This window comes from Trachemys scripta, chromosome 14 (assembly GCF_013100865.1).
Source record: "Trachemys scripta elegans isolate TJP31775 chromosome 14, CAS_Tse_1.0, whole genome shotgun sequence".
NCBI classification, from domain to species: domain Eukaryota; kingdom Metazoa; phylum Chordata; order Testudines; family Emydidae; genus Trachemys; species Trachemys scripta.
Window position 1 is genome coordinate 8,789,068 of NC_048311.1, and position 25,734 is coordinate 8,814,801.

General features: G+C 44.4%; 1 protein-coding gene across 1 annotated transcript in view; it reads left to right on the forward strand.

Moving 5' to 3' along the window:
- The window catches only part of GLP2R (glucagon like peptide 2 receptor), a 121,201-nt gene that overhangs the window by 85,204 nt on the left and 10,263 nt on the right, over positions 1 to 25,734 (forward strand). The window contains exons 10-11 of the mRNA XM_034790523.1: positions 11,147 to 11,235; positions 22,331 to 22,469. Of these exons, the coding sequence (XP_034646414.1) occupies positions 11,147 to 11,235; positions 22,331 to 22,469 (228 nt within the window). The remainder of the gene's footprint in view (positions 1 to 11,146; positions 11,236 to 22,330; positions 22,470 to 25,734) is intronic.

Below are 25,734 nucleotides of genomic sequence, written 5' to 3' on the forward strand. Positions count from 1 at the left end.
ATATGCCTCTGGAGTAATTTGAAACCTTTTTGATGCATTCTCCTTGAATTGAACATATTTCATAGACTCACTAATATCCATATCATTAAATACTTGTAAAGTTTTACCAGTAAATTTGGAGAGTAGGTGTCAGTGACTGGGACATGGGCAATCATGCCTAGTGGCTAGAGCATGTGTCAGGCCTAGTGGTCAGAGCAGGTGTTCGTAGCCAGGAATTGGAGCGCAGGGTCAGACCCAAAATCAGAGGCCGGACACCAGACCCAAGGGTCAGAGCCAAAGATCAGAACTAGGTTACCTGGAGTGAGGCAAGGCAGGGTTAGGGCTGGAACAAGCAAGTGCAGGAGTTATCACAGCCATAGGCAAATGCTTTGACCAGATGCTTAATTGCTGCTGCGCTTAAGAGCCAATCTGCTGACCTTTCCTTCCAACCAATCACACAGTGTGGCAAATTAGACAGCCTATTACTAGCCAGCTGTGCTTATTAGGATGTGCTTAAAAGTCAGAAAAGTTTATGAGAAAATAAAGCTAAAATGCCATCATGTGCCAGCAATGCCCCTCTGCCATGTACATTACCCAAACCGGACAGTCTCTATGCAAAATAATAAATGGACACAAATCAGATGTCAAGAATTATAACATTCAAAAACCAATCGGAGAACACTTCAACCTCGCTGGTCACTCAGTTACAGATCTCAAAGTCACAATACTCCAACAAAAAACTTCAAAACCAGACTCCAACGAGAAACTGCAGAATTGGAATTAATTTGCAAACTAAACACCATTAAATTAGGCTTGAATAAAGACTGGGAGTGGATGGGTCATTACACAAAGTAAAACTGTTTTCCCATGCTAATTCTATCCCCCTCCCTCCCCCCCCGTTACTCATACCTTCTTGTCAACAGTTGGAAATGGGCCGTCCTCATTATCACTACAAAAGTTTTTTTTCTTCTGCTGATAATAGCTCACCTAATAGCTCACCTTAATTAATTACCCTTGTTACAGTTGGTATGGCAACACCCATTTTTTCATGTTCTCTGTGTATATATATTTTCCTACTGTATCTTCCACTGCATGCATCCGATGAAGTGGGTTTTAGCCCACGAAAGCTTATGCTTAAATAACTTTGATAGTCTCTAAGGTGCCACAAGTACTCCTCGTTCTTTTTGCTGATACAGACTAACACGGCTACCACTCTGAAATCAGACAAACCTGTTTGCCCATCTCAGTTTGGAACACGAGTTAATAACACCATACAGCGGAATCTTGTAACTTAACTTACAATGTTGCCACACACATTTTATCAGGACAATAATGACCAGAAAACTATGAGTTTTCAAATGATACCTCACAAGACATACTTTGTATAAAGATTATTACAATAGTGTATAGGATGTGGACGCAGGGGTACATTCTGTCACAGTTGGGTTGTTCAAACTATCAGTAACCGGGATGGGGACAGTGGTCAGAGTAGGTGCCAGGCCTAGTCATTAGAACAGAAGTTGGTAGCCAGGAATCAGATCCCAGGGTCAGAATTGGTGTCAGAGACCAAATGCCAAGCCAAGGGTCAGAGCCAGAGTCAGGAGCCAGAATCAAAGCCCAGGGCCAGAACCAGAGTCAGAGACCAGGGACAAGGGTCAGAGTTGAAGTCTGAAGTCAGGAATCAGAGACAAGGATCAGAACTGGGCTACCTGGAGTGAGGGCTGGATTCAAGTCAGGAGCATGGCTGGATCCAACGCCGGAACAAGGATGAAGCAGGATTAGGAACAAGCAGGAGCAGGAGCTATTTCAGCCATTGGCAAATGCTTTGAGCAGCCACTGAACTGCTGGGCTAAAGAGCCAGTCTGCTGACTGTTCCAACCAATCATGTGGTGTAGCCAAATGAACAGCCTACTACAGGCTAGCTGCACTCGTTAGGTTGCCCAGAGGCTGGCTTTCCTGCAGATCTTGATTCCTCACAATAGGGCAGTCATTCTCTGCTTATCAGAGATTTTATGTACCATTCATATTCTTTCAACAGAGGTTAAATATTCCTCATTGCAATCTGTCTCCCTGTAACACAGACACAGCTCCTCCAGCTGTGTGATCCCTGTGGGGGATTACCCCTGGGTTGAAGGGTTTGTTTTTGTAAGTCCAACATGCTTAGGGAATGCTGAATCTCTCTCTTTTTCTTGGCCTTCTGCTTCTTAGGCTTCATGCTTTTTGTCTTCTAGCTCTGGTGCTCTTTGGTGGGATGCTTCTAGGGCTGCTTCTTCTGTCTCCTGCTTTTGCTTTTCTGCCTCCCACTCCTCTTTGGCTGCCCACATCTGGACTTCTTGTTCCTTCTGCACCTTTGCTACCTCCGACCTGGACAGCTCTAACTTAATAGCTGTCTCACTGAGAATGGTGCCAGGCTGGTTTTCTAAGTCTTTAGGACTTTTCTTAGTCTTTAGAGGAATTCAGCTGCCCTTCTTGTTGCTTGTCAGAGTCAACAAGTGGGGCTTTTAACCCTTCCACATTTTTTCTGGCAGCAAATAAGCAGTGCTCTGAACCCAACTCTTCAAATTTATTCTTGGTGTACCTAGGATATGCCTCCATGCTCATCCTGCCTTTCTTGCTGCTATATTTCCTTACTCAAAATAAACAGAAAACAATAAATTGTACCCTTTTTTATCTGTTCCCAACCTCCTCACTTGAGAATCTCTCAGTATCTATATTATTGGTACATAAGTGCCTAGAGTGTGATCCTTAGCTAACCAGCTAACTGGGTGTAAGTCCTGCTGACTCTGCCACCATGATGTTTCCCTGGTGTACCCAGGGTTGTGAGGCACCTGAACATCACCTGCCGTTAGTGTAAGGTAGCTTTATCTGCGCCTGCTGTGGATCAGCTCCCTGACTCCACCAGGATCTGGCAACACAAGCACTGCCTCCCCGACCTCCCCATGCCTCGCTCGCTCTGTACACGTTAGCAACAGGCATATACCAATCCCCGAGTTCTCCAGGTGTCCCTCTGGCATAGAATCATAGAATATCAGAGTTGGAAGGGACCTCAAGAGATCATCTAGTCCAACCCCCTGCTCAAAGCAGGACCAATTCCCAGCTAAATCATCCCAGCCAGGGCTTTGTCAAGCCAGGCCTTAAAAACCTCCAAGGAAGGAGACTCCACCACCTCCCTAGGTAACGCATTCCAGTGTTTCACCACCCACCTAGTGAAATAGTTTTTCCTGATATTCAACCTGGACCTCCCCCACTGCAACTTGAGAACATTGCTCCTTGTTCTGTCATCTGCCACCACTGAGAACAGCCGAGCTCCATCCTCTTTGGAACCCCCCTTCAGGTAGTTGAAGGCTGCTATCAAATCCCCCCTCATTCTTCTCTTCTGGAGACTAAACAATCCCAGTTCCCTCAGCCTCTCCTCATAAGTCATGTGCTCCAGACCCCTAATCCTTTTTGTTGCCCTCCGCTGGACTCTTTCCAATTTTTCCACATCCTTCTTGTAGTGTGGGGCCAAAACTGGACACAGTATTCCAGATGAGGCCTCACCAATGTTGAATAAAGGGGAACGATCACACGTTCCTCGATCTGCTGGCAATGCCCCTACTTATACAGCCCAAAATGCCGTTAGCCTTCTTGGCAACAAGAGCACACTGTTGACTCATATCCAGCTTCTTGTCCACTGTGACCCCTAGGTCCTTTTCTGCAGAACTGCTACCTAGCCATTCGGTCCCTAGTCTGTAGCAGTGCATGGGATTCTTCCGTCCTAAGTGCAGGACTCTGCACTTGTCCTTGTTGAACCTCGTCAGGTTTTTTTCGGCCCAATCCTCTAATTTGTCTAGATCCCTCTGTATCCGATTCCTACCCTCTAGTGTATCTACCACACCTCCTAGTTTAGTGTCATCTGCAAACTTGCTGAGAGTGCAGTCCACACCATCCTCCAGATCATTAATAAAGATATTAAAGAAAACCGGCCCCAGGACCGACCCTTGGGGCACTCCGCTTGAAACCGGCTGCCAGCTAGACATGGAGCCATTGATCACTACCCGTTGAGCCTGACGATCTAGCCAGCTTTCTATCCACCTTACAGTCCATTCATCCAGCCCATACTTCTTTAACTTGGTGGCAAGAATACTGTGGGAGACCGTATCAAAAGCTTTGCTAAAGTCAAGGAATAACACATCCACTGCTTTCCCCTCATCCACAGAGCCAGTTATCTCATCATAGAAGGCAATTAGGTTAGTCAGGCACAACTTCCCCTTGGTGAATCCATGCTGACTGTTCCTGATCACTTTCCTCTCCTCTAAATGTTTCATAATTGATTCCTTGAGGACCTGCTCCATGATTTTTCCAGGGACTGAGGTGAGGCTGACTGGCCTGTAGTTCCCCCGATCCTCCTTCTTCCCTTTTTTAAAGATGGGCACTACATTAGCCTTTTTCCAGTCATCTGGGACCTCCCCCGATCACCATGAGTTTTCAAAAATAATGGCTAATGGCTCTGCAATCTCACCCGCCAACTCCTTTAGCACCCTCGGATGCAGCGCATCCGGCCCCATGGACTTGTGCACATCCAGTTTTTCTAAATAGTCCCGAACCACTTCTTTCTCCACAGAGGGTTGGTCACCTTCTCTCCATGCTGTACTGCCCGGTGCAGCAATCTGAGAGCTGACCTTGTGCGTGAAGACAGAGGCAAAAAAATCATTGAGTACATTAGCTTTTTCCACATCCTCGGTCACTAGGTTGCCTCCCTCATTCAGTAAGGGGCCCACACTTTCCTTGATTTTCTTCTTGTTGCTAACATACCTGAAGAAACCCTTCTTGTTACTCTTAACATCTCTTGCTAACTGCAACTCCAAGTGTGATTTGGCCTTCCTGATTTCACTCCTGCACGCCTGAGCAATATTTTTATACTCCTCCCTGGTCATTTGTCCAATCTTCCACTTCTTGTAAGCTTCTTTTTTGCGTTTAAGATCAGCAAGGATTTCACTGTTTAACCAAGCTGGTCACCTGCCATATTTACTATTTTTTCTACACATCGGGATGGTTTGTTCCTGCAACCTCAATAAGGATTCTTTAAAATACAGCCAGCTCTCCTGGACCCCTTTGTCCTTCATGTTATTCTCCCAGGGGATCCTGCCCATCTGTTCCCTGAGGGAGTCAAAGTCTGCTTTTCTGAAGTCCAGGGTCCGTATTCTGCTGCTCTCCTTTCTTCCTTGTGTCAGGATCCTGAACTCGACCATCTCATGGTCACTGCCTCCCAGGTTCCCATCCACTTTTGCTTCCCCTACTAGTTCTTCCCTATTTGTGAGTAGCAGGTCAAGAAAAGCTTTGCCCCTAGTTGGTTCCTCCAGCACTTGCACCAGGAAATTGTCCCCTACACTATCCAAAAGTTTCCTGGATTGCCTGTGCACCGCTGTATTGCTCTCCCAGCAGATATCAGGGTGATTAAAGTCTCCCATGAGAACCAGGGCCTGCAATCTAGCAACTTCTGCTAGTTGCCAGAAGAAAGCCTCGTCCACCTCATCCCCCTGGTCTGGTGGTCTATAGCAGACTCCAACCACGACATCACCCTTGTTGCTCACACTTCTCAACTTTATCCAGAGACTCTCAGGTTTTTCTGCAGTTTCATACCGGAGCTCTGAGCAGTCATACTCCTCTCTTACATACAACGCAACTCCCCCACCTTTTCTGCCCTGCCTGTCCTTCCTGAACAGTCCATGACAGTACTCCAGTCATGTGAGTTATCCCACCAAGTCTCTGTTATTCCAATCACATCATAGTTCCCTGACTGTGCCAGGACTTTCAGTTCTCCCTGCTTGTTTCCCAGGCTTCTTGCATTTGTGTATAGGCACTTAAGATAACTCATCGATCGTCCCTCTTTCTCAGCATGAGACAGGAGTCCTCCCCTCTTGCACTCTCCTGCTTGTGCTTCCTCCCAGGATCCCATTTCCCCACTTACCTCAGGGCTTTGGTCTCCTTCCCCCGGTGAACCTAGCCCTCCTCACTAGGTTAGCCAGCCTGCTGGCGAAGATGCTCTTCCCTTTCTTCGTTAGGTGGAGCCCGTCTCTGCCTAGCACTCCTACTTCTTGGAACACCATCCCATGGTCGAAGAATCCAAAGCCTTCTCTCCGACACCACCTGCGTAGCCATTCGTTGACTTCCACGATTCGACGGTCTCTACCCCGGCCTTTTCCTTGCACAGGGAGGATGGACGAGAACACCACTTGCGCCTCAAACTCCTTTATCCTTCTTCCCAGAGCCACGTAGTCTGCAGTGATCCGCTCAAGGTCATTCTTGGCAGTATCATTGGTGCCCACGTGGAGAAGCAGGAAGGGGTAGCGATCCGAGGGCTTGATGAGTCTCGGCAGTCTCTCCGTCACATCGTGTATCCTAGCTCCTGGCAAGCAGCAGACCTCTCGGTTTTCCCGGTCGGGACGGCAGATAGATGACTCAGTCCCCCTGAGGAGGGAGTCCCCGACCACCACCACCCTCCTCCTCCTCTTGGGAGTGGTGGTCGTGGAACCCCCATCCCTAGGACAGTGCATCTTTTGCCTTCCAATCGGTGGAGTCTCCTTCTGCTCCCTTCCCTCAGATGGGTCATCTAGTCCACTCTCCGCATTAGTACCTGTAGAGAGAACATGGAAACAATTGCTCACCTGTATCTCCATTGCTGGTGCATGGACGCTCCTCTTTCTCCTTCTGGAGGTCACATGCTGCCAAACCTCCTCACAATCCTTCTGTCCCTGCTGCGCCTGCTCTGAATCTTCAGAACATTGTGGCCGTAGAAGCATCTCCTGACGTCTGTCCAGGAAATCTTCATTTTCCCTTATGCAACGCAGAGTCGACACTCGTTTCTCCAGCCCTCGAACCTTCTCTTCCAACATGGAGACCAGCTTGCACTTTGTACAGACAAAGTCGCTTCTGTCCTGTGGAAGAAAGACAAACATGGCACAACCTGTGCAGGTTACAACAGCTGATCGCTCACCTTCCATATCACCGTCCTCTTAAGAGCTTCCTCAACTGTTGCAGGATCTACTCAGGGAACCTGCAGATGAAAGCCTCAGTGCGCTCTCCCCAAGCGAGCTCCCAGGCAAACTCCCGCTGTTAGCCTTTGCTGTTCGCCGCTCAGCTGGTTCGCTGCTGACTGCCCTTATATACCAGTCAGGCCCACTCAAGGCCCACCTGGAACAAAGCACTCCCAATTCACACTTTTCAAACAAACAAGCAAGCAATCAAGCACACGGTCAAACTGACCAACTGTCCCAGCAGCAGGCACTCAGATACTTACCAACACAGCCCCCCTAATGCAGCACTTAGCGTACCTCTTCTTGGACAGCTCCCAGGCAAACTCCCGCTGTTAGCCTCTGCTGTTCGCCGCCCAGCCCAGGCTGGGGGCATGCCCAGCCCCCGTTCCATAGAACACTCACAGAGCTTTCAGATTCACTGCTCCCAAAGGAGAAGTACACATGAGCATACTAGTTTAACTTAGGATCACCACTCCGCTAAACACAAACTGCAGTTAGATATATTTATAGTGAAAACAAGAATAAGTTTTTTATCAAAGAACAGATTCAAGTTATTGAAATTAAGAATATTGTAAACAAATGGTTACATATAAAACAAAATCATCACATATTTCCAGAGCCTAAACTTAACTCACAGGACATCCCCCTGTCTTCTATAGGATAGCTTACCCCAAGTCCTTTTCCTAGAGTGTTCAGCTGAGATCCCCTGTTCATAAAATCAATCCTGCTGGCAGCTTGTCTTCACAGACTGAATGATGCCACGGTATCTCTCTGAACCTCCAGACATACTAGCCCAGACCTTTGATCTTCACTTTTAAACAGGGTACCCCCACCACTGGTTACCTTTTCCTATTAATTTCCTTCTGAAGTCCCCGCAAGCTTCATTAGCAGTATGCTAAGAGTTTTCTGTTATTAGGCACACAATACCTCTGAATGATCTACCTTTAACTACAAGGCCTAGAGAACATAATTTTCAGTATATATACATAACTCCTCACATGTCTTCCATACATATATCTCACAATGGTTATGATGACCAGTGTAACACAGGCTTTTAGTAGAGACCTTACATGACATTCTTTTGGTCAACCCAGGGGATCCCAGTAACCCTGGTGCCCCTGCCAGTTGGCATCAAGAGGTTTTTGGGTCACAAACAGAGATTCCACACCCTCCCTTGGAGGCCTATCCCAGTACTTAACTATCCTTATAGTTAGAAAGTTTTTCCTGATATCTAACCAACATCCCCCTTGCTTCAGATTAAGCTGATTGCTTCTTGTCCAACCTTCAGTGGACATGGTGAATATTTGCTCACATATTTGAATACTGTGTAACCTGGTCAGTTAAAAAGGTGTAATTCACTGTTATTGACTGTATGTAGTTTGTTGATTATCACAGGTTCCTCCCAAGAATGGGTTACACAGATTGTTTTCAGGTTTTGGTGTGATTCACAACAGATCCAAACAAATGCTTTAGTCATTCCCACTCATTAATATAATTAAACAGGATAAGTAATTGCACAAAATAATTGCTGTTAAACAAAAAGGTATCATACTGCTTACACCCCCTTTGACGCCATGGAAAACAAAGAGAAGAAAACAGTCTGGAGCACATCAGGAGACTGGTCCCAGATCAGGCAATGTGATGTTCTAGAACTGGATGTACCCAAAGAATCAAGGAAAGTTCTAAATCTTTTATACCCCGAGGTTGTTTGGCTCACATGGACATAGGCAACATCAGCCCATCTTTTTCCATATGGGAAATTCGGCAAGCTATATTTATGCTTCCAATACCTACACAATTAATGTCAATAAATTATGTGTCAATCTAACTGCTTAGCAACAAAATTTGCAAACAATCCCAACACTTTTATATCAAAATGTCACAATGTTAAAAACATGAGGTGTACCTATTAACTTGAGGTCAGTTGTTTGTTCTCTCATGATGGGCAGGCAAGCAAATGTGACCCAGGATCCCCACCTACACTCTATTTTGTCAGTTATGCTAACCACAAAAAACTGCCTATAGGCATAAAATCATAGAATCATAGAATATCAGGGTTGGAAGGGACCTCAGGAGGTCATCTAGTCCAACCCCCTGCTCAAAGCAGGACCAGTCCCCAACTGGGGCAGCCCACACTGGAAATGCCACGGTCAGGGGAGGCTGCAAAAAGGGAGAGCAGATACTCCCAAGACTGTTAGGGGGAAGGGTGATAGAGTGGATAGGAGGAAAGAAGGAAGAGGGACAGGAGCCAGGGGTGAGGTGGATAGCAACAGATGGGGGCAGAATTGGGGTGGATAAAAGCTGAGGGAAGGGTAGCAGGAGCCAAGTTGGGAGAAGTGGATAGAAACAGAAAGGGAGCAGAGGAGCAGAAGGATCCACTCCCCTCCAAATCCTGAAACTGAAGCCAGTAGTCTTGAGTCTCTACATCCCTCTGATGTCAGCAAACAGCTGTGAAACCCACTGGCAAAGCATTTGTCTCCTCAACCTCTAGTGGCTGGTCCACATAGAGGATGACAACCTGCTACAAGTATCGGTTACGCTGTTAGCTCAAGTGGCAGCAGTCTGTGTAGTGGATCTAAACATTCCAAACCTGCTGATTAGTCAGTTAGAAAAAGGGTTTTGTTTCTGAGAGAAATTTCAACAAAACATTTTTGTTCTTTTCATTTAAATTTTCTGAGGAAAATTCAGACTTTCATTGAAATATCAAAATCTGAAATATTTTGGTTTTCAGGCATTCTCTTTTCTGATAAAACATCGATAATTTCTGTGGAAAGCAGACAATTTTTGCAAAAAAAATTATTTAGTTAAAAAAACAATTTCCTATCAAAAGAGTGGTTTTTTTTATGAACCCTTCTGCTGATGAACCATGTGGATGTCAGTATAGCTCCACAATATGGAATTTTGTTTTTTCAGTTTGCTTTTTAAAAACCTAGTAAATTACACACAAAAAACTATGGCAAAAGAACATTATGGTTATATAGTCAAGCACTTAAATCTAGGAAATTCCAGAATTAAGGTTGCCCATGCCACCTTTAATTACATGAGCACATTTTTTTTTCCTGCCTCATTCAGTGCACAGGATGGCTCTGCCCTGGGGATGAATCAGAGTAGTGTAGTGAAAGAGGCTGTTGTCCATAGGACCCCTGTCTCATTTGTTGCAGAAATTGGAAGTGGTGTGGTCAGGGCCGGCGCAACCCATTAGGCGACCTAGGCGGTTGCCTAGGGCACTACAATTTGGGGGGGGGGTCCGCGGCAGTATTTCAGCTGCGGGACCTTCTGCCACCTCTGTGGGGGGCGGCATTTCGGGATGGCACCTTCCGCCGCCTAGGGCGGCAGAAAAGCTGGCGGCGCTCCTGGGTGTGGTGAATGAGGCAGGGGGCTTCAGGAAGAGAAAGAATGGTTTGCTGGTTAAGAATGTTGAATGCAACCCTGGAGAATTGGATTCTATCCCTGCCTCTGCCACACAGTTCCTGTGTGGCGCTAGCAAGTCGTTTAAACCAACATTTTCACAACTGGCCACTAATTGTTTCTTTTTCCGGGTGCCCATCTTGAGCCCTTAGGGACAGATTTGCCCAAGTGCTATATAATGCTAAGGACTCTGAAAACTCTGATCTTAGGTGTCTCAAGTTGAGCACCTGAAATTAGTGGATACTTCTAACAATTTTGGTCTTAATCTCTCTCTGCCTCAATTTCCCACATGTAAAATTGAGATACCACCTACTCATTTCATAGACAGTATGATGATGAATATCAAAGAAAACTCCATGAGGAAACTAATAATTCTGTACTGAATTCAGGGTTTTGGTGGTGTGTATTAAATGAGGCTTGGGGGCCACACATTGCAAGAAGATGATAAAAGAAAACATTGAATTCACTGAATGAGGCAGGGGTCATGTGGAAAAGCTAAAATGTAATAGTATATCTAAAGATTGTCTCATAATACATACGCACAAGGGTGAAGAATGGAGGTTGCACAGGCAAACATAATTCTGACATTTCCTAACTTGTGACTGCTTTCAGGTTCTTTTAGTTTTGCAGATGTATATTATATACATCTGAATATATATTATATTGTATTATATAATATATTGAATGTATATTACTGTATAGTGACATTTACTGTAACTAATCAATATATATTTTCTTTTAAGGTTAATTTCTGCATCTTCCTAAAAATTCTAAAGTTGTTAATTTCCAAACTCAAAGCCCACCATATGAGCTTTCATGATTACAAATACAGGTATGTGATAAATATCAAAGTGCTACTAGTCATTTGTATTACCATGGCGCCTTTCCTTCAGAAAGTTCCTAAAGTGCTACGCAGGATATATAATTATACACAGCTACCAAAGTGGTAAGACATGGCAGCCATTCTGATCAAGTAAAGTGTCTTAGGAGAGGAAGAGAAGAATAATGACTTGCCAACTGAAACGCTAGAGGAAATGTAGGGAGGTTGACTGTAGATACCAGGTCTAGCTGTAACCACACTTTGTTTTGCAGTAAGTGATAAGGGATCTTTAGTGATAAGTGGTTAGGACCCAATTTTTATGCCTCTTTCAAAACATACATCACCCCCTGAAGCTTCTCACATCTGGGGGGCTCAAGACTTAAGCCCGGGTCCTGGAGGGGCTGGGGGGTGGGCAGGGCAACCCCTTCAGAGTCACCTGCATCCCTTAGCATGCCCTAGAGCCATGCTGTGGTATTGGGGATCAGTAAGGACTCAGAGGGAAGGACTCAGAGCGCCACCTACTGAATCACCGCCATCACTTCCTGCAGCTGGCTGAGCTTTCCTGGGGAGGGTTCCAATCCAGGTACAGATCTAGGCTGTGCACTACTTGGCATATGAGACTGTAAGGAACTCATGCAGTCTGTGCAGGGCTTGTAATTGTATTAGTATAGCTTACCCACTAGTGGTTGCTGCCCTCCAACGGCCACCCACATTGGCTATATAAGAACTCAGCGAGTGCCAGTCTGACTACTCAACGCAACAGCTGCCTGGCTTCTTATCCATTAGGTGCTGTGTTGTGTTCTTGGAATAAAGCCTGACACTGATTCGGCTGAACCTGTCTCGATTGTGAGTGTTATCTGTTCCATGATAGTTTGAGCAAACCACTGACTAACCCATCTCCTCCCTTCCAAAGCTTCCAGAACCAAATGTTGCAACTACAGGTACAGAATACTGCTCTCCAGGCTTCTCAATCCCCAGTACCATCCGATAGGGGCCCTAAGTCCCATTGCTGCGTAAATTTGTTTATGACAGATAGAAATTTTGTGATTTCCTGAATCAATGCCATCTACTTTATCTGCTCTGGCTGCTTATATACCCTACAGACTAGACCAAGGTAGGTCTATAAATAGCCTACTGACCAGAGAAGCTCTGAATTAAGTATTGCTGCTGCTGGAGCAGTACAGTCCCATGCTGAGTAACTTTGATGATTTCATCTGTGTTTTCTTAACTATATTTGATGACCCAAACTACACTCATGTAGTCAAAGCCTCCCTTCACTCCATAAAACAGGGTTGCTGGTCCATTTCGGACTACACTGCCCACTTTTGACACCTGATAAGGATGAGTTGGCCTGGATGAAACCATCAGTGATTCTATTCTCCTTTGTCAATTTATGCATCTGGATTGATGTCTGCTTATTTGAATGACATCAGGAGAGAAAGAGTTCATTCCAGCAAACTTGTTTCTATGTGATGATATTTCTGCAGGCATCACAAGCTAATCGTGATTGAAACTATGTGGGTTGACACAACTTGAACTCATTTCACTGGTCAAGAGAAGAAGCATTGTCACCAAAATGGTCTTTGTCATACTGTGGTGGGTCTGGCCACTTTGTGGCTACCTGTCCCTTGAAATTCAAACCTAGCATAAGCTTAGGAACCTCCAATGTCCAACCCTATACAACACACACTTGTTAACTCTGGTGCATCCAGTAATTTCATGGACATAAAGTCCTAATTTAATGTAAGCCTGCTCCTGATTATGTTGAGTCCATTGATGGTGCCCTGCTTTCTTCAGGCCTGGTTAACCAAGAGACCACCCATCTTGAAGTCATGATTCAGGATCACGATGAAGTCACCTTAGTCAAATTGCTGCATTTTCCGATTGTCCTCAGTATTACTTGATTTACACTGAATGATCCACATATTTCATGGAGGGCACAAGAAGCGCGTTTCAAGTCAAGTTACGTCTGACAGTTGTGCCTTGTGGGACCAAGTACCAAAACCCCAGAAGGCGACACAACTAGGTCTATTGTGCATTGTTCCCAACACATTAGCCAACATCAACATAGTGCTTCAAACACTTTTGATGTCCATAATTGTGGTAACAATTAAGGTACTACGAACCAGTGCCCATCCAGACTATGTTGTTGGAATAGTTAGGGCCAAAGATCCCAACCCAGTCCCTGTGGTCCCAGCAAAATACCAAGATCTAGCAAACATGTTTGATAAAAGGAATGTGGACATTCTACCACCTCATCATCCTTACAATTGTCCTATTGATCTCCAGCCAGGAGCCAGGATCCCATTGGGTGAATGTACACGCTGCTGGAACAAGAGCTCAAGGCTCTTCAGAAACACCTTCAAGAAAATCTTGCAAAAAAATTTCATCTATCCGTTGACCTCTCTGTCCAGTATTCCTATATTATTTGTGAAGAAGAAAGATGTCTGACTATGTGTTTGCATCAATTATCATGCCTTGAGTTGAATCACCATAAGGAATAGATACACCTTGTTTTTTATTACTGAGTTATTTGACAGATTGTGCTCCACAATGCTGTTTACCAAGCCTCTGAGGCACTTATAATTTGGTTCAAATTCACAAAGGTGATGAATGGAAGTGCATGTTTTAGACATGGTATGGTCATTTTGAGTATCTGGTGATGCCTTTTGGTTGTTCAGAGACAAAATGTGTGTGAAGTTGAACATTTCCTTGAATTTGCAAATTTTTACCAATTTTTATTAAGGATTTTGTAAGACTGGTGTCCTCTGTGATTGCACTGCTCCAGAAGAATACCTGATTAGCCTGGACATGGGCAACTCAGTCTTTTTAGACCACTTAATGGATAATTTTTTGTCAACACCTATTCTGGTGCTCAGATCTGGTGAAACCATTTAAGTTGAGTTTCAGAGTAGCAGCCATGTTAGTCTGTATCCGCAAAAAGAAGAACAGGAGTACTTGTGGCACCTTAGAGACTAACAAATTTATTACAGCATAAGCTTTCGTGGACTACAGCCCACTTCTTCGGATGCATAAGTTGAGGCAAACATGTTCAAAGTGGCAATCAGAACTGTACTATCATAACAACATGGACCCAGAATCGACTCCATGTGCACCCAATTTCTGGTCCAGGTATATACAGATCACAACATTTTGGAATATCTACATGCGATGAAGACCCTGAATCAACATCAAAACCAGTGGTCTTTATTTTTTTCCATATTTTACTTTATTTTGACATACTATTCAGACACCCAAGCTTACCACACTGTGTCTTAAGGGGGAATATTAGGAGAAAAAACTCAAGAATATTCTATAATCCTTATATACTGTAATTTTGCCAATGCCTTAGTACATAAGAATTTGCTGCCCTTCATCTGATCCTCATTATCTAATGACCCATTTGCAACAAAGGTCATGCTGACTCAGAATGCTGCCAGTGACCAACATCCTAACCCCAGCTTCCTCATCAAAGATGGGATCCTTTATTTCAAGGTCCATATCTATGTCCCACAAGACCACCTGTGGCTTGAAGTGTTTAAACTTTGCCATGATTCTCCTTTAGCTGCCGACTTTGGCCACTTTAAAACACATAGACTAGTTTCTCTATATTTTTGTGGCCAAAGACGCAACCTTTCATCAAGTTATATATTAAATCCTGCAATATTTGCTCTTGAACAAAGACTGCCCCACCTCCCACCCCCATCTGAAACACCTCGGGGATCTCATGCCAGCCCTTGTTATCATAGAATCATAGAATCATAGAATATCAGGGTTGGAAGGGACCTCAGGAGGTCATCTAGTCCAACCCCCTGCTCAAAGCAGGACCAATTCCCAACTAAATCATCCCAGCCAGGGCTTTGTCAAGCCGGGCCTTAAAAATCTCCAAGGAAGGAGACTCCACCACCTCCCTAGGTAACACATTCCAGTGCTTCACCACCCTCCTAGTGAAATAGTGTTTCCTAATATCCAACCTAGACCTCCCCCACTGCAACTTGAGACCATTGCTCCTTGTTCTGTCATCTGCCACCATTGAGAACAGCTGAGTTCCATCCTCTTTGGAACTCCCCTTCAGGTAGTTGAAGACTGCTATCAAATCCCCCCTCATTCTTCTCTTCTGGAGACTAAACAATCCCAGTTCCCTCAGCCTCTCCTCATAAGTCATATGCTCCAGACCCCTAATCATTTTTGTTGCCCTCCGCTGGACTCTTTCCAATTTTTCCACATCCTTCTTGTAGTGTGGGGTCCAAAACTGGACACAGTACTCCAGATGAGGCCTCACCAATGTCGAATAAAGGGGAACAATCACATCCCTCGATCTGCTGGCAGTGCCCCTACTTATACAGCCCAAAATGCCGTTAGCCTTCTTGGCAACAAGAGCACACTGTTGACTCATATCCAGCTTCTCATCCACTGTGACCCCTAGGTCCTTTTCTGCAGAACTGCTACCTAGCCACTCGGTCCCTAGTCTGTAGCAGTGCATAGGATTCTTCCGTCCTAGGTGCAGGACTCTGTACTTGTCCTTGTTGAACCTCATCAGGTTTCTTTTGGCGCAATCCTCTAATTTGTCTAGGTCCCTCTGTATCCGATCTCTACCCTCTAGTGTATCTACCACGCCTCCTAGTTTAGTGTCATCGGCAAACTTGCTGAGAGTGCAGTCCACACCATCCTCCAGATCATTAATAAAGATATTAAACAAAACCGGCCCCAGGACCGACCCTTGGGGCACTCCGCTTGAAACCGGCTGCCAACTAGACATGGAGCCATTGATCACTACCCGTTGAGCCCAACGATCTAGCCAGCTTTCTATCCACCTTACAGTCCATTCATCCAGCCCGTACTTCTTTAACTTGGCAGCAAGAATACTGTGGGAGACCCTATCAAAAGCTTTGCTAAAGTCAAGGAATAACACATCCACTGCTTTCCCCTCATCCACAGAGCCAGTTATCTCATCATAGAAGGCAATTAGGTTAGTCAGGCACGACTTCCCCTTGGTGAATCCATGCTGACTGTTCCTGATCACTTTCCTCTCCTCTAAGTGTTTCATAATTGATTCCTTGAGGACCTGCTCCATGATTTTTCCAGGGACTGAGGTGAGGCTGACTGGCCTGTAGTTCCCCGGATCCTCCTTCTTCCCTTTTTTAAAGATGGGCACTACATTAGCCTTTTTCCAGTCATCCGGGACCTCCCTTGATCACCATGAGTTTTCAAAAATAATGGCTAATGGCTCTGCAATCTCATCCGCTAACTCCTTTAGCACCCTCGGATGCAGCGCATCCAGCCCCATGGACTTGTGCACGTCCAGTTTTTCTAAATAGTCCCGAACCACTTCTTTCTCCACAGAGGGCTGGTCACCTTCTCCCCATATTGTGCTGCCCAGTGCAGCAGTCTGGGAGCTGACCTTGTGCGTGAAGACAGAGGCAAAAAAATCATTGAGTACATTAGCTTTTTCCACATCCTCGGTCACTAGGTTATCCATCGCCATAGATTTTATCATTGACCTACCCAGCTTAAAGATCAGTAGAACCATCTTAGTTATCACCTATCACCTTACTAAAATATCCCACTTTATCCCATGTCCCATAGTTTCCCCTGCTTAGGGACAGCCTGGGTCATTTTTACTTGTGTCTTCAAACTCCATGGGTTACTATCTAGCATCATCACTGATCAGGCCCCACAATTTGTTCCCCATTTGTGTCAAGAACTTTTTAAATTGCTGAATGTTAAACTATATAATTCCTCTGCCTACTATCCTAAAATCTATGGGCAGATCAAACAGGTTAACCAAATAATTGAACAATATCTTCATTGTTTCATCAAGTATCAGAGGGGTAGATGTGTTAGTCTGGATCTGTAAAAAGCAACAGAGAGTCCTGTGGCACCTTTAAGACTAACAGATGTATTGGAGCATAAGCTTTCGTGGGTGAATACCCACCAGTCATATCCATGCCCCTGTTAAGATTAGGGAATTTCATCAAACCAAGTCCAGACCCAAGATGCCTGGAAGGCATCCTTAAGGGAAGTGTAAATGCAGCCTGTGGAGAGGTTATAACTGAATTAGTATAACTTACTCCCTATTGGTCTTCGTTCACCAGAGGCCTCCCTCACCTACTATGTAAGAACTCATCAAATGCCAGTCAGTGTTAGCTCAATGCAATGGCTGTCTGGCTCCTAATTCACTTGGTGTTCTCAGAATAAAGCCTGACGCTGCTCCAGCTGATCCTGCGTCTGTTGTGAGTGTTGCCTTGTTCCATGACAGAGACCACAGCACAGGAGCAGCTCTGAATTTTTGTTAAAAAAACAACAACAACAACAAAACCCCCCAAAACTTAGAAACTAAGTTTTAGATGAATCAAGGGAGCTTCAAATTCTCCCTACTAACCATCCCTCTTGTCTCCACACACACTCTCTCCCTTCCCACACACACTCTCTTCCCTCTCACACACAATTCAGTTTGCCCTTCCCTTTCATGGACCTACTAATAGTTCTCCCTACACACCAAACATCAATTCATTTTGCTCTATCTCACTTCCTCCACACACACCATTAATTCATTCCCCCTACCATTTTGCAGAGCCCCACAGCTGATTCTGCTGCCCTGTCCCATTGTGTGCCTGGGACCTCTTCATCACCTTTTCCAAGGTCTAGTGATAGCACTTGACTCCCCTACCCAGGTTGGGGGGCAGGCAGCTCCAGACAGCGTCACAGAATGACAGGGAGCTGTTGTTCCCAATTTTCCCCTGAGCACATGAGGCAGGAGGATTTCTCGAGTGCTCCATCCTATATTTGCAGAGGGAAGGGAACTCCAGATGGTCCTTCAGCACATGAAGCATTTCTGATTGGTTGTCTTTCCCTAGGAGGTGGGGGAATAGGGAAGGACAGTCAATCAAATGGTGATTTCCCTGCAGATCCAGAGGAGGAGCTGAAGAACCCCTATAAAGTTGGCAATTCCCTTCTGCAAGGCATGGAAAGGTTATTAGCAACCATGAATTTGTTGTGGGCACTTGTGTACACTAGTACATGTGTATTCCACAACCACAGGCTATAAATAGTCTCATACTTATACTCAAGGAGCCATATCTGTACCATTCTCTTGTCAAGCTTTAGTCTTGAACAATGAACTTTTATTAGCAGTAATGCACATTGGAAAACATAATCCCAAAATGATGTTTTAAAACTAGTTGTTACCACTCAAGAAAGAGATCCTGGAGTCATTGTGGATAGTTCTCTGAAAACATCCACTCAATGTGCAGCAGCAGTCAAAAAAGCAAACAAAATGTTGGGAATCATTAAGAAAGGGATAGATGATAAGTCAGAAAATATCGTATTTCCTCTGTATAAATCCATGGTACACCCACACCTTGAATACTGCATGCAGATGTGATTGCCCCAGCTCAAAAAAAGATATATTGGAATTGAAAAAGGTTCAGAAAAGGGCAACAAAAATGATTAGGGGTATGGAACAGCTTCCATATGAGGAGAGATTAATAAGACTGGGACTTTTCAGCCTGGAAAAGAGACGACTAAGGGGGATATGATAGAGGTCTATAAAATCATGATGGGTGTGGAAAAAGTAAATAAGGAAGTGTTATTTACTCCTCATAACGCAAGAACTAGGGGTCACCTAGGCAGCAGGTTTAAAACAAATAAAAGGGAGTATTTCTTCACACAATGCACAATCAACCCGTGGAACTCTTTGCCAGAAGATGTTGTGAATGCCAAGACTATAACAGGATTCAAAAAGGAACTAGATACATTCATGGACGATAGGTCCATCAATGGCTATTAGCCAGGATGGGCAGTGATGATGTCCCTAGCCTCTGTTTGCCAGAAACTGGGACTGGGCGACAGGGAGTGGATCACTTGATGATTACCTGTTCTGTTCATTCCCTCTGAAGCAGCTGGCATTGGCCACTGTTGGAAGACAGGATACTGGGCTAGATAGACCTTTGGTCTGACCCAGTATGGCTATTCTTATGTTGTTATGATAAATAATAAAGCTAATTCCTCACATGCAGCCCAGAAAAGCCTGGGTCCAACCAAAAGCTCAGTCCAAATTTGTGGAGATTTCAAAGTGACACTGAGTCCAGTTTTATGTGCAGACCCATATCCACTACCTTATATTGCGGATTTGTTTGCCACTCTTAGTGGTGGACAGTGTTTCAGTAAATTGGATTTTCTCAATGCATACCTACAAATGGAGATTGTTCTGGCATCTCACAAATATCTCACAATCAACACACATAAAGGCTTATTTTATTACAACAGGTTGCCTTTTGGAATCACATTGGCACCTGCCCTGTTCCAGAAATCCATGGATGAGATTCTGAAGGGACTGAAGGGAGTTCATCACTATGCATGACATGCTCTCTCAAAGGAAAAGGATGGTACTACAGGGTACAGTGTTGGATCATAAGAATCCCCGGTTTATACAGTTCATGTCATATCAACATGAATTATCTGTGAATCACAGTTGCATATTATGGGGAATGTGAGTGATCATTCCAAAATCACTTCAATCTAAGGTTTTGGAAGCTCTTCTCAAAGGTCATTTTGGCATTGTATGGATGAAGGTCATAGCCCAGAGTCATGTCTGGTGGCCAGGGACTAACAAAGACATTGAGAGGAAGGTGAAGTGTGGTACCACATGTCAACAAATTCGGCATGCTGCTGGCCCAGCTCATCTACATCCTTAGTTATGGCCTCAGACTCCTTGGACATGTGTTCATGTGGATTGTGCTGGACCTTTAGATGGTTATATGTTTTTAGTCATAGTAAATGCCAATTCAGGATGGCCCAAAGTTTTCTGAATGACTTCTATACAGCTGCTAAGACCATTGGACATCTTCGTACCTTGTTTAGCCATTTTTAATTACCGTTACAGTTAATGAGTGACAATGGACCTCGAGTCTGTTCTGAAGAATTTCAGCAGTTTCTAGCTTTAAATGGAATTCAGCACATACGCTCAGCTCCTTACCATCGTGCTACAAACGGACTAGTGGAACGCTTTGTACAAACACTTAAGCATGCCTTAAAAGCTAACAAGTCTATTCTGAGTCATCAGCAGAAACTGGACAATTTCTGGCTTGTCTACAGGAACACACCACATGATACTACACAGTAATCACCTGCAACTCTTTTCTTAAACCATCTTTGTGAACCTGTTGGAACCTGCTATGTTTTGAAATTGCCTCATGTATAAGGCTATGTTTTAGTCACGGGTATTTTTAGTAAAAGTCATGGACAGGTCACGGGCAGTAAACAAAATCTTGGGGGTAGGGGCAGCCTGGGGATGCCATGGGTGCTTGGGGGGTTGGCCTAGGGGGTACCGCAGGTGCTGAGGGGGCAGCCTGGGGGTGCCATGGGTGCTGGAGGGGTGGCCTGGGACCCCCACTTGTGCTGTGCGGAGACAGGTGGCGGTGCGCAGCCCAGGACCCCAGGGGGGGATTGGCAGGGCTGGCAGGCTGGCAGGCTCCGTACCTGGCTCCATGCCTCCCCACAAGCGGTGACATCCCCCTCCCTCTGCTCCTAGGTGGAGGTGAGGCCAGGCAGCTCTGCACATTGCCTCTGCCCCAAGCGCCAGCTCCGCAGCTCCCATTTGTCAGGAACTCCCACCCCTTCCCACACCCCATCCCCTAGCCCTGAGCCCCCTCCCACATCCCAACTCCTGCTGCTGCTGGTGGGGGCGGAGGTTGTCCCGAGACTGCTCCAGCAGCGGCTGGTGCCACTGGCCCAAAGGCTGCCTGAGCTCCTCAAGTGGCCCCAGGGCCAGGCACTCCAGCCACTGCAGAAGTCACAGAGGTCATGGAAAGTCACAGAATCCATGACTTCTGTGACCTCTGTGACAAACTCGCAGCCTCAGTCATGTGTAGCCAAATTCCAAGCTGTGCAAGTTGATTGACAATGTGAGACTTGTCATCATTCTTTTCAAGTTGGAGACTTGGTGTGGACTTGCAACCGCAGTTGTGGAGTGAAATGAGTACCTGGTTAACTTGTAAAATGCACAAGTCTCTGGCGCACACACACACTGTGTGTGACACAGACACAAATACTCTCTTTCACACTCACCTCCCAACACATACTTGTATTATTGTTGTTGTAGTTGTTACTTCTTGATACTTCCTGCAATGCACATATATTCTCTGTAATTTTATTCTTTCAAAGTGCTGTTATTTGAGTTTTTTGACTGGTCTATGCATTTCATAATTTTGATTTCTCTCTTACGCTTAAATTTAATTCCTTTAGTAGTGAGTTCTAAAATGTCTAACCTGTCCTGGCTGAAGTAATTATCTCTATGGTAACTTTATAAAAATATATGATATCTAGGTTTTTTGTTTCTATTGGTGGCACACATCCGCACATTACCTCAATAATTTGGTGCACATAACAAAATTCATTCAGCACATGGATGAAAAAAATGAGAGGGAACATTGCTTAGCACCTCTAGAAAGAGGCCAATATTTAGGTGCGTTTATATTTAGGTGTACTGTAGTTAACTGCCTAACTAATAGTTTAATAATGTTGGCCTCTGTGGCCAGTTTGCTATCCCTAATTCCTCACTACAACCCACCCCCAAACCCTTCCTTTCACATCACTTTTCAGATAACATTCTTCTAATATAGGGGTTCGCAAACTGGGGGTTGGGACCCCACAGGGGGTTGCGAGGTTATTACATGGGGGGGGGTCACGAGCTGTCAGCCTCCACCCCAAACCCCACTTTGCCTCCAGCATTTATAATGGTGTTAAATATATTTAAAAGTGTTTTTAATTTATAAAGGGGGTCGCACTCAGAGCTTGCTATGTGAAAGGGGTCACCAGTACAAAAGTTTGAGAACCACTGTTCTAATAGGCGTTTGCCAGTTCTCTAAATATAATCTCACCTCTGTCTCATTTGCTTTTGGTTTCTTTTTCCTGATATATCTTTTATTGTATATGCAGTCCCCCAGTACCTGCTATTTTCTCCTCCAGATCATTAGTGAAGTTCTTATATCAGCCCCAAACTGGAGCCCTGAGGGACCTACTAGTGTAGTTATTTCTCCATAGTTGGATATTCAGCTTCACATCAAGGATGTTAAGAAATATAATATTCAAACACTTTATTTTTAAGATTGGCAAGATCTACTCTGGTGTTAATACCTTTACTGGGGATCCATGAGTTTGTCTTTACCTTCATCACTGATGAACAAGTTGAAGGATTGTCAAGACATATAAGACTCTTCATTCAATTAACAATGAGCTCCTTTCAAGTAAGTACTCTGTTACAGTATCTTTCCTTAGAGACAGGATGTTCCCATATAGACTAGATATCCTGGTTTTATTTATTATTATCCTTCAACATATATTGGCTTAACATGATAAGAGTTACACTGGATGGATCAATAAATTCACAAAAACAATTTCAAATTGGCAGTTTCCTGAACAGACTAAAATGGGAAATTTGACCCTCTCGCCTGCATATGTCCCTTCTCAGCCAGTGAGTCCTGCATCCCCTCACAATCAGTGCAGTCTTCAGAGGCGATTCTGACATGAATCCCCTTAAGAACATAAGAATGGCCCTACTGGGCCAGACCAAGGGTCAATCTAGCCCAGTATCCTGTCTTCCGACAGTGGCCAATACCAGATGCCCCAGAGGGAATGAATAGAACAGGTAATCATCAAGTGATCCATGCCCTGTCGCTCTGGCAAACAGAGGCTAGGGACACCATTCCTGCCCATCCTGGCTATTGATGGACCTATCCTCCATGAGTTCTTTTTTGAACACTGTTATGGTCTTGGCCCTCACAACATCCTCTGGCAAGGAGTTCCACAGGTTGATTGTGCGTTGTGTGAAGAAATACTTCCTTTGATTTGTTTTAAACCTGCTGCCTATTAATTTCATTTGGTGACGCCTAGTTCTTGTGTTATGAGAAGTAGTAAACAACACTTCACTTCCTTATCTACTTTCTCTATACCAGTCATGATTTTATAGACCTCAATCATATTTCCCCTTAGCCGTCTCTTTTCCAAGCTAAAAAAGTCCCAGTCTTATTAATCTCTGCTCATACGGCAGCTGTTCCATACTCCTAATAATTTTTGTTGCCCTTTTCTGAACCTTTTCCAATTCCAATATATCTTTTTTGAGATGGGGCAACCACATCTGCACACAGTATTCAAGATGTGGGCATACCATAGCTTTCAAGGGAGAGGGATAGCTCAGTGGTTTGAGCATTGGCCTGCTAAACCCAGGATTGTGAGTTCAATCCTTAAGGGGGCTATTTAGGGATCTGGGGCAAAGATCTGTCTAGGGATTGGCCCTGCTTTGACCAGGCGGTTGGACTAGATGACCTCCTGAGGTCCCTTCCAACCCTAATATTTTATAATAACCTTTCCATAGATATCTTACATGCCACATTTTGTACAAGATTTGTTACAATTATATAACAGTGGTGGTAACAATGATCTACGTGGTCATAGTTTACTCAGATAATGGCACAACAGTTAAGAGTCATCCCATAATTTAGCATTTCCTTACTTTTAAGGGTTGCATTGGTTGAATGTTATGTTTAGGCAACCTTAAATGATTTTAAATGACAAGATTGAAAAATGGTGAATAGTAAAAGAACATCTTTTCATCTAGGGGAACTTGCTAGGCTTCTGCAACTTAGCAGACATTTCACTTTTTAAAAATAAAACAGTTTTTCAAAATAGCTAAAGGACTTAATCTGTATTTACTGCAATTGCTCTCTCTCTTGTTTTTATTTCTAATGAAAACATTACTTTGTAAAAGGATCAACGAATAGCATACAAACTAGAACCAATTCCATCTGTTTAGTCTCTAAAAATCCTAAGTAGTTTTAAACTGTTTCTAAACTGTTTTGTTAAGGAAAAACAATTACCTCTGGGATGTGAGATGGAAGTTTTAACTCAAACAATTGGAAAGAGCACAAAATTAAATATTAAAAAGTCAGCTCTGCTGTAGCTATGACAGTACTAGCAGCATCTCTGCTTTAGAGAATGGGGAGATCCAATCATCTCAGTTTAGTGTTGTATAACATGAATTGTTACCCACAGAAAAAAACTACTGGTTCATGATGGCTTAAAAATAGACACGGTCTGTTATTTACATCAAAAGTGAACAATACTGAGACCACACATGCAAATCTCTGCTTCCCAATAGGCTCATCAGAAACCAATAAGTATTCCTTCTGAACTTCTAACTTCATCTCCCCCATATAATGTTACTTTTAAAGAGACTACTGCTCAGAAACTCATGGCCATAGTAGAGAGATTTCTAGATATATAGTATCATAGGGTTAGACGGGACCACAAGATCATCTAGTCTAACCCCCAAATGTTAATATTATTCACTGAGAAAAATAACTGATATTGCAACACTAAAGGTGAGAAATTGAGCATAAAAAATCATGAAATGTGGAGTGAACAGTAAACATGACAATCAATTAATTCTGTCTACTTTTGCATAAAGGCAAATATATTGTGCCAGATCCTCAACTGGTGTACTTTAGCATAGCTCTGTTGACTTCAGGGAGCTATGGTGACTGATACCAGCTGAGGATCAAGTCCACTGCCTCTTTCTTTATAGCAATACATATGGAGGATTTGTAGTGCTGCCACACAGCTCCCTAAGCAGCAACAGCTTTTCCAGCAGGAGATGGGCTTTTTAAAGAGGGCGCTCGGCCATTCAGAAGGACTGACAGGGAAACTGTGGTACCTCTATGCTAGCAGCAGATGCTTTTTCAGCTTAGCAGTGTCCCTTTAAAATGGGCTTTATAGGGCTCCTGGGGCCATCAGCTGACACTATATGCCTCACTCCCCTAGTAGCACTGACTTCTCCAGCAAGAGAAGAGTCCTTTAAGAAGAGTTCCCAGAAGAGTTCTGTTGTAGCCAACACAGAGTCCTCCCTCCCTCCTCAGTGTCTGGGGCATTCTCATTAGGGGAAATAAATTCTTTAAGAAGGACTCGTGTAATTAGAATTATACGGGAGATTGGTTGTACAATTGTGCCCTGATATAATATGGGGTAAAGAAGATTGTGGCATTGATGATGGGGAGAAGGTGACAAGTATGGGGAGAAGGTGACCAGCTCTCTGTGGAGAAAGAAGTGGTTCGGGACTATTTAGAAAAACTGGATGAGCACAAGTCCATGGGGCCGGATGCGCTGCATCCGAGGGTGCTAAAGGAGTTGGTGGATGTGATTGCAGAGCCATTGGCCATTATCTTTGAAAACTCATGGTGATCGGGGGAGGTCCCAGATGCCTGGAAAAAAGCTAATATAGTGCCCATCTTTAAAAAAGGGAAGAAGGAGGATCTGGGGAACTACAGGCCAGTCAGCCTCACCTCAGTCCCTGGAAAAATCATGGAGCAGGTCCTCAAGGAATCAATTCTGAAGCACTTAGAGGAGAGGAAAGTGATCAGGAACAGTCAGCATGGATTCACTAAGGGCAAGTGATGCCTGACTAACCTAATTGCCTTCTATGAGGAGATAACTGGGTCTGTGGATGAGGGGAAAGCA